This window comes from Mizuhopecten yessoensis, unplaced genomic scaffold (assembly GCF_002113885.1).
Source record: "Mizuhopecten yessoensis strain PY_sf001 unplaced genomic scaffold, ASM211388v2 scaffold11133, whole genome shotgun sequence".
NCBI classification, from domain to species: domain Eukaryota; kingdom Metazoa; phylum Mollusca; class Bivalvia; order Pectinida; family Pectinidae; genus Mizuhopecten; species Mizuhopecten yessoensis.
Window position 1 is genome coordinate 2,496,905 of NW_018408896.1, and position 16,568 is coordinate 2,513,472.

The 16,568-nt window shown below is 35.1% G+C and overlaps 1 protein-coding gene and 2 non-coding genes across 3 annotated transcripts; 2 read left to right on the plus strand and 1 right to left on the minus strand.

Annotated features, from left to right (window-relative positions):
* The first annotated feature begins 399 nt into the window (after nucleotides 1–399).
* Trnaf-gaa lies at nucleotides 400–472 on the plus strand. Its single transcript has one exon. It is a non-coding gene; the product is annotated as a tRNA-Phe (tRNA).
* Nucleotides 473–922: 450 nt separating this feature from the next.
* Trnaf-gaa lies at nucleotides 923–995 on the plus strand. The gene has a single exon. It is a non-coding gene; the product is annotated as a tRNA-Phe (tRNA).
* Nucleotides 996–7,163: 6,168 nt separating this feature from the next.
* LOC110466460 (probable E3 ubiquitin-protein ligase TRIM8) lies at nucleotides 7,164–16,334 on the minus strand. Its single transcript, XM_021522962.1, has 2 exons — nucleotides 16,248–16,334; nucleotides 7,164–12,401 (listed from the first exon to the last, which is right to left on the minus strand). Exon 2 carries the CDS (start codon nucleotides 12,377–12,379, stop codon nucleotides 10,385–10,387), a length of 1,995 nt encoding a protein of 664 aa, XP_021378637.1. The 5' UTR covers nucleotides 12,380–12,401; nucleotides 16,248–16,334; the 3' UTR covers nucleotides 7,164–10,384.
* Between the last annotated feature and the right edge of the window lie 234 nt (nucleotides 16,335–16,568).

Genomic DNA, 16,568 nt, shown 5'->3' on the forward strand with positions numbered 1-16,568 from the left:
GAAACAAATGATGCCAGGCTTTGAGCTTGTTCTCAAACTGATGATTCTTTATTCACAAGAAAACAACTTATCAAGCTTTGATATTCCTGGTTGAATTTATTTATCTCTTAACTCCGTGTTTATAACTTAAACTTTGTGTTTACCTTGTACTATATTTGGTCCTTGTTTATTGACGCTGTCACAGAGCTATCTCTTGTCCTTGTATTCATTCTTGATATATTTTGTCAGTTAGTATAAATGCTGTTGTTTGTTTTCGTGTTTTTGAGTTGACACCATTGGATTGTTTTTATCGTTTGTTTTCTGCGGAAAAAACCCTGTGTACAATTGATATGTAGTTATTAATGTGATGTATATGTGAAAGAAAATGTACATTTTAAGTCGATATTGGTATCTCCAATAGCCGAAATAGTTCAGTTGGGAGAGCGTTAGACTGAAGATCTAAAGGTCCCTGGTTCGATCCCGGGTTTCGGCATTGGGATTTATTTTGGTTCCGAAGACTGAATTTCATTCGTTTTACAGAATTACTGCAATGGCAATTTTTAAGGTTTTTTAACAGAAAAGTCAAAAAGAACTCGGGACCTTCAAACTACCAATCCTGCACTTGAGCAATGTTGCTATCCAAACGCACGGTATCGAATATATATTTTCCTTAACACTGTGGTCACTCCTCCTGTCCTTGTATTAATGCTTTGATATATCAGTTTGTATAAATAAGTATATTAAGTTCTTATAAAAGGGCTGTAGTTCATTTTGTGTTGTTGACACTGTTGTATATTTTTCCTGTATTTTCCGTTATGTGAACACCTATTCCGTATGTAAACGGGATGTAATAAGATTTACACTTTGATTCAGAGATTTCATCAGGCTTGGGCGGCTGATTAACATTTAAGTCGATATTGGTATCTCCAATGTTAGACATACAGCCTAAATAGCTCAGTTGGGAAAGCGTTAGACTGAAGATCTAAAGGTCCCTGGTTCGATCCCGGGTTTCGGCATTGGGATGTCTTTTAGTTCCCACATATGGATTTTATTAGTTATTCGATTTGAACATTCTGTGAAAAAAATATAAATGTACAAGCCAACCAATATTGCAATGATGCATAGTATAAAAATGATTTCCTCAAGTGGAAAAGTATTTGTAAGCTAATAAAACTCACATTATGTTAATCTATCTTATTTTAAAATCACATTTAAATGGGTTTTTCATTTTTTACGTTGTTTTATATCTTTTGGCCTTGTTGTGATCAATTTCAGCATCAATATTTGCTGTCTTGTATGTTGATGCTTTTAAGGTGTTTTTTTATTACGGTATGTATTCACTGTGGTATCTCCTGTCCCTGTGTATTGATACTTTTGTATTAATGTCACCGTATGTATTCACTGTGGTATCTCCTGTCCCATATACTGTGGTATTTCCTGTCACTGTGTATTGATACTTTTGTATTAATGTCACCGTATGTATTCACTGTGGTATCTCCTGTCCCTTATACTGTGGTATTTCCTGTCACTGTGTATTGATACTTTTGTATTAATGTCACCGTATGTATTCACTGTGGTATCTCCTGTCCCTGTGTATTGATACTTTTGTATTAATGTCACCGTATGTATTCACTGTGGTATCTCCTGTCCCTGTGTATTGATACTTTTGTATTAATGTCACCGTATGTATTCACTGTGGTATCTCCTGTCCCTGTGTATTGATACTTTTGTATTAATGTCACCGTATGTATTCACTGTGGTATCTCCTGTCCCTGTGTATTGATACTTTTGTATTAATGTCACCGTATGTATTCACTGTGGTATCTCCTGTCCCTGTGTATTGATACTTTTGTATTAATGTCACCGTATGTATTCACTGTGGTATCTCCTGTCCCTGTGTATTGATACTTTTGTATTAATGTCACCGTATGTATTCACTGTGGTATCTCCTGTCCCTGTGTATTGATACTTTTGTATTAATGTCACCGTATGTATTCACTGTGGTATCTCCTGTCCCTGTGTATTGATACTTTTGTATTAATGTCACCGTATGTATTCACTGTGGTATCTCCTGTCCCTGTGTATTGATACTTTTGTATTAATGTCACCGTATGTATTCACTGTGGTATCTCCTGTCCCTGTGTATTGATACTTTTGTATTTATGTCACGTATGTATTCACTGTGGTATCTCCTGTCCCTGTGTATTAATACTTTTGTACTTATATTGTTGCCGTATATATTCACTGTGGTATCTCCTGTCCCTGTGTATTGATACTTTTGTATTATTATCACCGTATTCATTCACTGTGGTATCTCCTGTCCCTGTGTATTGATACTTTTGTATTATTATCACCGTATTCATTCACTGTGGTATCTCCAGTCCCTGTGTATTGATACTTTTGTATTAATGTCACCTTATGTATTCACTGTGGTATCTCCTGTCCCTGTGCATTAATACTTTTGTACTTATATTGTTGCCGTATATATTCACTGTGGTATCTCCTGTCCCTGTGCATTAATACTTTTGTACTTATATTGTTGCCGTATATATTCACTGTGGTATCTCCTGTCCCTGTGTATTAATACTGTTGTACTTATATTGTTGCCGTATATATTCACTGTGGTATCTCCTGTCCCTGTGTATTAATACTTTTGTACTTATATTGTTGCCGTATGTATTCACTGTGGTATCTCCTGTCCCTGTGCATTAATACTTTTGTACTTATATTGTTGCCGTATATATTCACTGTGGTATCTCCTGTCCCTGTGTATTAAAATGCTTTTGTATTAATGTCACCGTATGTATTCACTGGGGTATCTCTTGCCCTGTGTATTGACACTTTTGTATTAATGTCACCGTATGTATTCACTGGGGTATCTCTTGCCCTGTGTATTGACACTTTTGTATTAATGTCACCGTATGTATTCACTGGGGTATCTCTTGCCCTGTGTATTGACACTTTTGTATTAATGTCACCGTATGTATTCACTGTGGTATCTCCTGTCCCTGTGTATTGATACTTTTGTATTAATGTCACCGTATGTATACACTGTGGTATCTCCTGTCCCTGTGTATTGATACTTTTGTAGTAATGTCACCGTATGTATTCACTGTGGTATCTCCTGTCCCTGTGTATTGATACTTTTGTATTAATGTCACCGTATGTATTCACTGTGGTATCTCTTGCCCTGTGTATTGACACTTTTGTATTAATGTCACCGTATGTATTCACTGTGGTATCTCTTGCCCTGTGTATTGACACTTTTGTATTAATGTCACCGTATGTATTCACTGTGGTATCTCCTGTCCCTGTGTATTGATACTTTTATATTAATGTCACCGTATGTTTTTATTCACTGTGGTATTTCCTGTCACTGTGTATTGATACTTTTATATTAATGTCACCGTGTGTATTCACTGTGGTATCTCCTGTCCCTGTGTATTAATACTTTTGTATTAATGTCACCGTATGTATTCACTGTGGTATCTTTTGTCCCTGTGTATTGATACTTTTGTATTAATGTCACTGTATATATTCACTGTGGCATCTTGTGTCCCTGTGTATTGATACTTTTGTATTAATGTTACCGTATGTATTCACTGTGCCATCTTTTGTCTCTGTGTATTGATACTTTTGTAGTATTGTCACCGTATTTATTCACTTTGGTATCTATTGTCCCTGTGGATTGATACTTTTGTATTAATGTAATACTTTTGTACTTATATTGTTGCCGTATGTATTCACTGTGGCATCTTGTATCCCTGTGTATTGATACTTTCGTATTAATGTCACTGTATATATTCACTGTTGCATCTTGTGTCCCTGTGTATCGATACTTTTGTATTAATGTTACCGTATGTATTCACTGTGCCATCTTTTGTCTCTGTGTATTGATACTTTTGTATTGATGTCGCCGTATGTATTCACTGTGGCATCTTGTGTCCCTGTGTATTGATACTTTTGTAGTATTGTCACCGTATTTATTCACTGTGGTATCTATTGTCTCTGTGTATTGATACTTTTGTATTAATGTCACCGTATTTATTCACTGTGGTATCTATTGTCCCTGTGTATTGATACTTTTGTATTAATGTCACCGTATGTATTCACTGTGGTATCTCCTGTCCCTGTGTATTGATTAAATTGTCATTTGTGTTTATTTGTTGACACTGTTGGATTTCTTTCTTGTTTGTTTCGTTCGGAAAATAATCGAGCGTGTACAGTTAATTTGATGTTATTAACGTGATTTATAAATAAATAGATGTACAATTTAAGGTATTTCATCATGACCACATGTTGAAAACAGATCTAGAGTTCTATCGGCGTGCGATAACTGCACAAATGAGCAACATTTTCACGAGAGTTATGTTTCACCATCATGAATAATATAAAATGTCAAGTGTGACATTAAAAAAAGTAAAAACAATATTTATATGCTGAAAACAACAACTTAAGGATGTACACCTCTGAGAAGTCAAAAATTTCCTGTATTAAACTTTTTTTCTTAATTGGATTTTTGGAAAAAGGAGTAAATGGCATAGTAGAAAATGCAAAAAAAAATATATGTCCGTGTGTTCGTTTTTGTGCTATGATCGGTCAAAGATACCAATTTACCACAACATGTGATTTTAGGTGATTTTTGGGGTTTTGACCATTTGCAGAACAAATTCATACAATTTCTTCCAAGTGTGTTATCAGATATGTATAAATGTTTGTAGAATTGTTGAAAATATTATTTTCTTTTAAAATATGGAAGTAAAATTTCTTAATTTTATTGTTTTAACTCAAAAAGCCGATTTTAGTTACCCCTACCCCCAATTTTTTAATGAAAAAATACTCATTTTTTACCGTTTTTTTACAGATTAAACGCTTGTTATAAAAAGTTCTGGTATTTAACTTTTTTTAATATTTAATGAATTAAATGAAAACGTGTTTCTCTTTCTAAAACATCTACAAAAATGGGGGGTTAGTGTGCTTCTTTTTTTTGTCCCATTATCATTTGTGTTACTTTTTACTTTTTTCGGGGTCAAAAATCAAAAGTGCTTCAGTTACACTAAATACGTAAAAAAATATCAATAATGTATAATTTTCCAGTTTGTTGCATATTATTTTTATCATATTGAACATTATAAAGTTGTACAGCAAAAATGAACCTGCTACAATTAAAAATGGCGACACAATGACAATTTAAGTGATCAATCTAGTGCCAAAAAAGGTGAAATTTTGGCCCTTTTTGAAGCACAAGAAATACACATTAATACACATTTTCAAAATGGCCGCCAAATTGGTATTTTTTTAAATTCTTGTAAAAAAAGTTCTACAAACAACAGGCATCTAGTTTTTTGACATATTTTTCAGATGCTTGTTTGCTAATAAACTTGATCATAAGTTGTTAAATATTACAAAAACCCATTACACCAGATCAAAACGAGACTTGAACGTGATTGAAACCTCAGAAGAGTACATCCTTAAGTCACATTTTCTGCCTTGCACAAATTGAAGTGAATGCTGTGTTTTCAAGTAAAATTTCATGGTCACAGTATTCACTTGTATCCATTAGAAACAATTTCAAGAATTATTAATCTCCACAAAAGCTACTTTATACCCACACTTAAGCCCACCATTTGCATTCCCTTCACACAACCTGAAAGTAGTGCCATAGTCGCAGTGTTCATTGTTAAACTAATTAGGCAAAGATTTTTAACAAAGATGATTCAAGAGAGGAATTTACGGTGGTCATCAATTCAGTGTCCACTATAATGAAAGATTAAAATACTTACTTGAATTTTTACCTTTCTCATTCTTCACCTTTATTTACCAAAGAAACCTAACCAACGAAGATAGCAAAGAAACCTGATGATCAATCATCATGAGTTTGGGGACATATTTCTCCCACAACATTAAGACATAATATCTAGAAAGCCATATGTTGTTTTCTTGGGAAAGCGTAATTCCTGTTTCCAGTCCGGGAAACATTTGCTATGAACCATGCCATCACAATTGAAGATGACGTCGCAAAGTATTGCTACCTGACGTCATAATAAGTTTGTCCAGGGTGTAACCCCAAAAACTCCAAGCAGGTTTATCTAATAAGGAGTGAAGATACAGTACGTATCATGATTGTTGGAGAAATGTGGAATATCAATAAACTAAACCCTAATAATTCAAAAATTTGGCGATTGATAAATTACAAAAACATATATTCCGACATTGATTTTATTATAAAGGAAGTTCAAAAAAACATAAAATATGCCTATTTATTTACAATACTTTCTTCAAATCATGTAACATATTTTAATTGTTTGAGTCAGCCAAAACACAAATTCAAATCCTCACCAGCATGTCAAAAATGCGATTGTCATCTAACGTTCAGTACAATCAATCAACATTTCATACAAACGTTCAGTACAATCAATCAACATTTCATACAAACACAAAGGACAATCAATCAACATTTCATACAAACACATAGGACAATCAATCAACATTTCGTACAAACATAGACAGTATAAATCTGTACTTTATCAAAGCACGAACAAATTATATCCCACCCTTCATAGACACACTTGGCAACAGATCATCAATGAATACTTCATACAGATGCATACATATCATACACGATGTCGTCTCACATAGTATACATTTGGTAGTTTTCCTTTATACAGGTAAGGTGTTGGGTGTATGCTAGGTGAGATTTGGTGTCAGCTAGAGAACAATAGGATTTAATAACGGTAAACTATAGTATGTACAAGTGTCTTATCATATAAATATGAACATACATAGAAATATGCTTTACACTTCATCATAATATTATTACCTGGGTATTCCTTTTTTACTTTAAATTATACACTTTATCTCTTTTCTGAGTCAGGTGTAAACAATATTTGTATTATTTTCAAACTTTCAATTAAATATTAAAACTTTGCTCAACATTTTCGATACCTATGTAGGTAGCATACATTTTTATGAAGTGAAATATGAGGTGCATGTAGCGCACTTGAAATAAAAAAGGGTTCATTTGAACTTTTGCAAGAAATAACTAACAAAAAAAAAAGTCGTCAAATAATAATATGATATACTGTGAACTATGTCGCTTCCATTAATTGGGGTAATTTTATATATAATCAGGAGGTTTAGAAGGATAAAATATTGGTTTAGACTTTTATATATTGAAAACTGTGTTGTATCATAATTTCTTTACATTTTTTTTGTTTAAGAAATGCTTTTATCTGAGGTAACACTGTAATGGTTGATTTTAAACAATTTAGGATTCGGAGATATATGGTTAAATCATTACAGTGTTAGTAACCAAAAGTTAATCATGATATAGAGATGAAACAATTTTTGATCATGGTGATTCTTACAGAGCTTCGATAGATAGTTCACCAAAATGTTTTTATGTAAACATCTTTTGGTACAAATGCTTTCTCTTCAATTTTATCTTACTAAGTATAATCCAGTAAAGTATAGAATATATTTTACCGGATAAAATACCTCTTCACATTTATTGAGACTGGCAGATATATAAATATTCCTAGAGAACTAAGTCATTGTAAGGAATGTAACTCCACAGACATGAAAGATATATCCATTTCTATTGATGTGTAGTAAATTGCAAAATATTACAGTACGGTTTATTAAAAATATGATTGTAAAAGGTCTCTGCCTTTACTGTCGGCGAACAGTAAGTGTGGACTATGGACGATTTTATTTGATGATTTGATTGTTGAGTTGCGTCAGTAACGTTGTTCATCACTTTGATGATGTATCGACGGATCTCATTGGCTGCATTGAAAATAGGCGGTACTTTCTAGTTGCATAGTGCGTGATGTGTCATTATGAAGGTAACGTGCACAGAATCAACATGGACGACTCAAAATCGGCAGATGACTTTGTCAAAAGTTTGGACCCAGGTCTACTAACATACAAGTATGAACTGTACATGAGGTCGGTAACAAGCGAACGTTACAATTCCTGAGACCTAGAGAGGTCCAACTTATGCAAATCCCGGACGTATATAAACGTGTTCTAATTGACCAGATAATTAACCTGCAGTCTCCAGACACGAAGAATGCACTAAAGAGACACAGGAGCCCGTTTAATGCTACAATCAGTACTAATCCAAAAGCCGAATCGCTTCGCCCAAAACAACTGAAATATGATTCCGCCTCATCAAGTGTGTGTAATGCTGACGACGAAGTTGCAACTATAACCCTAAATCCCCCGGCAAAGAAAACTGATATGGAGAAATGTACTACGCCGCCTCTGGTCAAGTCCGCTGGGTACGTATACCTTGAAAACGAACTGTAACGTCTTACAGGCAAACAAAGCACAACTATTTACCTGTTTCAGAATAAAAAAGGAGGAGGTGAAATTAAAGCAAATGACGCCTGTGTCACCAACACCAACCGCAATTCCTGGATGCACAATCACTAAATTGACGTGCGACAACTGCCCTCATGAAGGACATCGTGCCCATGGCAATAAAAATAACAGATCCTGTCCATTTCTGAAGTGTGCGAAAATTGTTCAACAAGTGTGGTTATGTGTAGACAAAATATGTAATCATGTGTATACCTTCCGTTGCCAATCAACGCGTTTTCGTTCTTTAAGTCCAGATATTTTTAAACCCGTGTTTGATAGCACAGGTCCTTGTTTTACGAGTAAAAAGACAATTTACACATGTCCTATAATAACATGAGGATGTGTTATCTTTTTCTCGTGTCAGTCTTTTTTTTACTAGTTACTGGTTGTCAGCACAGGGGATAGGTTTTGGAATTTTGAGTAATAAATTACGTAAATTGTAATAATTTTGGTTAAATATCCCGAAATCGAGCCCCTGTGGGTGTCGGTAATCGGCACATGCCTGTTGTGAGAAGCCCTGTCGTCTCACCTGCTGTGCGACTATAATTACACTGAGTGGCTACTAATTGGATGTCAATCACACTGAAGAGAACGCTTGCTGAAACAGAGTGAACCAATCAAAGATAGCGTTACATGTCCACCGAGGACATTGTACAATGACACGAGGTATTTGTTCGGGCAACTTGTCAAGTCATCAAAGGAGCTCGCGGTAGTTAAAAATCAAATGACCAAATATAATCATCCACATTTGCTGTTCGCCGACAGTAAGGCTATTCGGTTATCAAGTGTGCATATAATGTACATTATCTCTGTAAATTGTATTTTGTATATCATGTATTGATTGGTCCATGGCCCAAGGTTTGAATAAATCTTGACATTCGTGAAGTTATGAAAAGTGAAAACGATAAAAACAATTTTCTTTTCTTTCTACTGTGTATGTCCGAACGATATCAGTTTAAGAACTCAATTCTGCATACACAACCATGAAAATAAGAAATATTCAGTTAACTGTGATTGCATCAATTGAAATTATAGACAATGCACTACAGAATGTTTAAATGGTCTTTGATATTTAATAAGGTTAGGTAATGAGGCTTTTCTTCCGACCAACAATAATTCAAGATTGGAATATCATGCAGGCGGCTAGTATCTTGCAGCTATAATGTTATAATAACTGAGAATTGTGAAAGCACATTTTTTTTGACTTCTGATAGAAAATACACACATTTCTTTTACTTTCGTAATAAACATATACCATCTACTGCAAAGTACCACATGTCATAAAAATATTTTTTTACAAAGATAATGGAATATTTATTTGATTAAAATAGACATAATTTCTTAATAATGATATTTATTATAACATATCCACCACCACCATTTTGAAACAGACTATTACCAAATTGTTATTTGATGTGAAAATAGACATGTATGCTGGGTGAGACTACCGTCACCGTACCCAAATCGGGAGTGTACCCAAAACGGGACACTTGATTTGGGTACATCGATGTTAGGTATTTTAGCAATGTATACTAGGCAAGAATAAACCTCATACACCTCTACTTTATAAAACATATACACATCTCTACAACATTTCATAAAATCACAAACAGGTGATACTTCTATATTTCATACAGGTACATCCATAAATAATATATACTTTCATTAAACACACACAAATCACATCATAACATTCTGAATGTGTTTTTCTCGTCATTATATGAATGTAAAGATAGGCAATGACGTACCGATCTGTTTAAGCATGACTCTGGCAATCCTTAACTTAAAAATGTATCGTAATGTTGAAGATAAACAGTGACCATGAGAATACGATTTTCCCAATAGAAAACTTGACACGTTATAGGAGTAAAACTATACATTATCACATAAAGACTCGCATGTCTACAGCAACGTTGTTTGGCGAAGATATTGATATTCCTCAGTGAGTACATGTAGGTTATACTTTCATACTAAGTAAATAGTATACTGTCAGCATACTACTGTCGGTTTCTGGTTCGTCTGTATAATTAGATCGTTGTTACTGATCATTAAGTTTAAAGACATGTACGTAGTTCCTATTCTGTGATGACTCGTTTGTCACAACAAACATGTCCCCACAGACAGATATCGCTCTCGGACTGTATACACCGTCTGATGACGTCAGCAGTTCTCTGACGTGGGCCCCATCCTCCGACATTTGTACCACGTTGTTAGACTCCCGCCCACACACGTACACATTGCCTTCTACGTCGACGTCTACTCCAAACGCGTTCTTCAGGACACCAACTGTCACAATGTCTGCACCAGTACCGTCTGACAGTCTGTATACCGCTACGCCCCCACTCATGGATATCCACTGACTGCCATATACATGAAGGGTTCTTGGATCGGACACAAGATGATAGCATTGGAAAGGGTAAGTTTGTATATGTTGCGTATTTCCATTTTGTTGGACATTGTACAAGACCTCCCTACAACTCACAGTAAACTCGTCACCTGTAGTAGTGATACCCCAGGGAGTTATACTATTTGAGAGTTTTATTTCTGACAGAAGAGTTAATTTTGAGGACTCGACTTTAACGACGTTTATAATAGGCGCATTATAGTTAGCGACTGCTACAGTGTGATCATCCACACGACACATGTCATACGGTTTTCCTTGAAGTTTCATCTCATCTTCATATTTCCCTGAAGCTGTAAACAATTTGATCTTTTTGTTGTGATAATCTCCAACAACAATATGATCATTCGGTAAGTAAACGATCCCAGGTGCATGGCAATCTGCGTCATCTGATGGACACTTGATGCAGAACTTGCTTACCTCCGTTACTCCACATTGTGATAAGGGAGACGACATAGGACCAGGAAGACGACTAGGAGTCTTTTCCATTTTGATGTTGCCCATAGATAGTGGACTGTCCTTATCCAACGTTAGGAGATTTGGGTCGACGATGTGTTTTATTCTGACTGTGGTGAAATTCTTCCTCATTTCTGTGACCAGGTCCTCGTAAGACTTGACCTCCGCCTGACCTCTCTGATACAACAAGATCGTGTCCACACTGTCATTCCTCTGAATCGCTTTCCCCGAAGATTCTATTGTGCTTTGAATCGAAAACATCAGTCGTTCACATTTCTGCATAGACATCTCCAGATCATATTTCTCTTCTTTGTAATTTGCTATCAGCTCATCTGTGATATTTTTCTGCATAACGTCAAGACGTGTGTCGATCTGTTGCCGTAGATCTGCTAAACTCTTCAATCCAGTGTCTTGGTCTTCTAACAAGGTCTGAAGTTGCTCACCAAACTCTGTGATAAGTAACTCAATGGCTTCCGTTGTTTTCTTCAGTGATGTGTTCAAGTCATCAAGGCGTAAGTCCCTCTTCAGTTTATCACAATACTCCTGTGTCGTTGTTACTTCGTCACATCGTCTGTGGTCTATGGCGATACATCTACTACAGCCAAGTATCTGGTGATCTTCACAGTAGTAATCCATCTTCTCTGTATGTTTGCCACATCTGACTTGTTTTGTTAATTGTCGTTGTACCATACCAGCTTTTCCTGTTACATCTACTGTTTCACATTCGTCAAGAAACAAATCGTGATATTCGAGTTTACAGGTCTCACAAAACAAGACGTTACAAGTTTTACACCAGATTGTTGCAGGTGTCCGTGTGTTTCCTTTTTTCCGACAAGGCTTACAATACATCGGCTCACGTTCTGCTACTTTTACCAGGCCTTTAATCAAATTATTCGCTGGGAACTGTTGAGCCCATTTATCTTTGTCCTCAGCCGCATTGACCGGATTGGTCATCTTCCTACAAACTGGACATGGGAAGGCAGTGGCGGACGCCATATTTCCCGATATATCATTGGTGATGAAGGTGGACAGACATTCCTGGCAGAAGGAATGAAGACACGGGAGCGACTTGGGTTGGTGCAACTTTTCCAGACAGATCGGACAATCTAACAGGTGGGAATCCATCTCAGGTCTGGAGATCTCAGAGACTTCATGAGAAGATCCTCCTTCTGCCATCACGTTTGAAGAGTAATGGTGTCTATCAATGTAGAAAAAATGGAAAATTTAATGTAACAGGGGATTATTTTTTATGTTAATATATGACTTTGAATGGATTTTAAAATGAGGAAAGGTCTTGTTGTGAGGAACTTTATGGGGTTGTGTGATAGTATAGTTATTTTATGAAATAATTTGGTGTGAGGAACTTGAGTACTTGTAGTCGCCTGACATCACCGGACATTTTATTGGTCAGAGCTAACAACTGAATAATTTTTAACTTGACAATCGTCACTCAGCACTTAGGCGTTGGAAAGTATAAGACGACCAATTTTAGAAGTTTTGGACGTTTATTTTGAAGAAAAATTAGAGGACCGGGCGAGTTTTTAAAAATATATGTTTCTATATTATTTATATGTATTCTGTACTTAGTTATCAGAATACTGCTCTTAAGTTATGTTTAAATTATGAATGAAGTATTTAATCATAATATTCTGATTAAAGGTAAAGAAATAATGTAGTGTAAGTTTCTAAATTGTTTTATAATTTCTACTTTCAAATTATAAAGTAAAGTTAATAGTCTTGGTTTTTATAAGGTTCATTCCCTTCATTTCAGTGACATAGATCTGTTTTCCTACTTCAGTAGCATAACAAAAGAGCCGAATTTCTGTGCTCATTCGAAAGGTTTGTAGGGTTAGTTGAATATATATTCTCATATATTCTAGATGTATGTTTTATATTGGTAATGTAATTCAATAATAAATTTGAATTGATTTGTAGATTCGATAGTATTGATATGTATATTGTGAAAATATTGTGAAAATATGAAGTTCATTGTAACCAATACAATTGATATAATACGATGTGTCTATCAGATATCTAATGTTCTATTTAGCGTGGTATCGTATATGTAAGGTTTATGTACCTTGATGTAAATAGACTATAATGAGAGGTCTGAGTGAATGTGTAATTTGTACTTACATGTTTCTTTTTTAAACACAAACATGTGTAAGAATAAAACTCAAGAATGAACCCGACAGTGTCTGTAAAATTATATTACACATCAATAATAACACTGTGACATTATTAATATCTGATCTGTTTGTGACAGACTCACATATGTGTTTCTTTTGTACAAATAAAGACTGATCTCACACGAAATATAGTGTAACCATGGCAATAAAATGCAGCTATGCTGGAAAACATCTTTCCAACTACGAAAGTAAACAGATTTATTAGTATCGAGTAAGTTTTATGCACGTGAGAGCACTTGGTATAACTGTATGGTACTTATTATATTATACTTGTATACACGTAGATATTGACATTGTGTGAGATTTGTGATACACGTATGTACATTTAGTTGTTAGTTTATATTACACGTAGATAATGATATCGAGTAGGATTTTAACACACTGTTTTACATGTATTAGTATCGGGTAAGATTTGTGATTCACATGTGTACACGTAGATATTAGTTTATATCATACGTAGATAATGATATCGAGTAAGAATTGAACACACTATTTAACACGTATTAGTATCGGCTAAGATTTGTAATACACGTGTGTACACGTAGATATTAGATTATATTACACGTAGATAATGATATCGAGTAGGAGTTTAACACACTGTTTTACATGTATTAGTATCGGGTAAGATTTGTGATACACATGTGTACACGTAGATATTAGTTTATATCATACGTAGATAATGATATCGAGTAAGAATTGAACACACTATTTAACACGTATTAGTATCGGCTAAGATTTGTAATACACGTGTGTACACGTAGATATTAGATTATATTACACGTAGATAATGATATCGAGTAGGAGTTTAACACACTGTTTTACATGTATTAGTATCGGGTAAGATTTGTGATACACATGTGTACACGTAGATATTAGTTTATATCATACGTAGATAATGATATCGAGTAAGAACTGAACACACTATTTAACACGTATTAGTATCGGCTAAGATTTGTAATACACGTGTGTACACGTAGATATTATATTATATCACACGTAGAAAATGATATCGAGTGGGATTTTTAACACACTGTTTTACATGTATTAGTATCGGCTAAGATTTGTAAAACACGTGTGTACATGTCAGTATCGGCTAAGATTTGTAATACACGTGTGTACATGTATTAGTATCGGCTAAGATTTGTAATACACGTGTGTACATGTCAGTATCGGCTAAGATTTGTAATACACGTGTGTACATGTCAGTATTTGTTTCCAGTTAGATTTAAACTACACGTTTGTATACGTGAAAACCAAGTAAGATTTGTAATGCAGCTGTGTATACCTGGATTTTAGAATCGGTTAAAATGAAGTATTGAAATTAACAAAACAACACCTAGAGAAGTACTGAGTAATTTCAAAATAAACAAGAGGCCCAGAGGGCATGTATCGTTGAAATCCAAGGCAATATGTAGCATATCTGTATTAGATTTTTCATGTCCAGCAAGTTTATGTATGGTTATGGGATGGGGATCTCAACTGTATCCAAGCTAGCTGTGACTCAGATACTAGGTCCGTAGGAGTTCAGTCAGACCCCAGGGTCTATTATAATATCATGGCTGCATTTGTCTCTTTATGCCCAGCATTTGTATTTATAGTTTTGGGGTGGGGATCTCAACCGTTTCGAAGTTATGACCCAGGGGTTAAGTCTGCAAGGGTGGGGCAGACTCCAAGTCCATTCTGGAAGCATAAGCGCACTTTGGTCCTTCGGACCAGGTGAACTAATAATCAATAGAGTGAGTGTTTATTATGAAACGTGCCACTATTCAAAAGAGAAAACTATGGCCATCATGGTCATGTCAAACCTCGGGGACTGATACATTCATTTCGCCTCACACAAGATTAAAACTATAACAATTCAGTTATAGATAAAGAGTGCCAAAAAGAACTACACTGCACGATACAGTCGTTTCGTGTTTCTTAGTCCCATCGGTGATGCTGAGGTCAAAAATATGGAAATCCGAATGTTTTAAACTACTGTTGTAACAGAAAGGGGTGCTTAAATAGGTACATCAACTAATGGGTGATAATCTAGGAGTCAGGGAAGGTTGAATTGATCAGACCTACTAACACCATCAAAGGATTTAGCCGAAACCATATACCTAAGTGGTGGATCAGGAGAGGTTTCGAGTCATAAATTTTCCTAGTCTGCCTTCTCCCTCCAAATAGTTATTTTCTCAATTTTTTAAAATTAATTTTACGACTAAACTCACACTACTTTTCATTAATTTTAAAATCTTCACCAGTTTTGTTTCTGAATCCACCACTGTCACTGTTATTGCAAGAAGTAATATGGCATACTCAGCGAATAATATCTAATATCCAGCGACAGGAAATCAACGTAAAACCAATGGGGTAAGAATATAACGCACATATGCTGACTGTAGGTACTATACTCGACCACATTGATAGACCTTCGATCTCCTGTAGCCCAACCTAATCTAACACGACATTCATCATGAATACAACCGACAATGATATCTGTATTCAACTAAGCTGTGTGTATATAGCCACCATCAGGCCAAAATTGGCACCCATCCTTAACTTATACGTGGTGACATTGAATCTAATAAATGGCAAGCTATTAATTATATAGATAGATATATTTATATCTAGATCTAATTATAACGTCACAATATTTCATTTGCCAGCTCGGGCTAGGGATTTGACGTCGGCGTTTCGTGTTAACACCAAGTACTTTCGATTTCTATATACGTAACAGGGGCAACTATTTATATAACAACTGCTCATTTTCCGTATCTTTTATGCAAACTTTACACAAGGAAATACGAGTAAATTTCAATAAATATGTTGTCCTCCAATTACTCTGGATTCTAACTTAACAAGATACTAACCTTGTAGCCCTTATAAAGCCGACAATGATGTGTATTCAGCCAAATGCCGTAGGGAGTAATTAACAGCGACGTGTACAGTCTTGTGATCGTTATATCACACTAAATATAAAACCGATACGACGGGACACAAACTCCCGGATATAGAGTCATTTCTTTTTCGGAGAAAATATGTTTAGTGAAACCAGTATATATACAAATATAAAGAATAAATAATTTCATTCTGAAATTATGCATATATTATTTTGAATTAAATAAATCATTCACTGATGACATCTCACGTATTACTTCGTTTGGTTTGCATGGGATCAAATATATATAGAT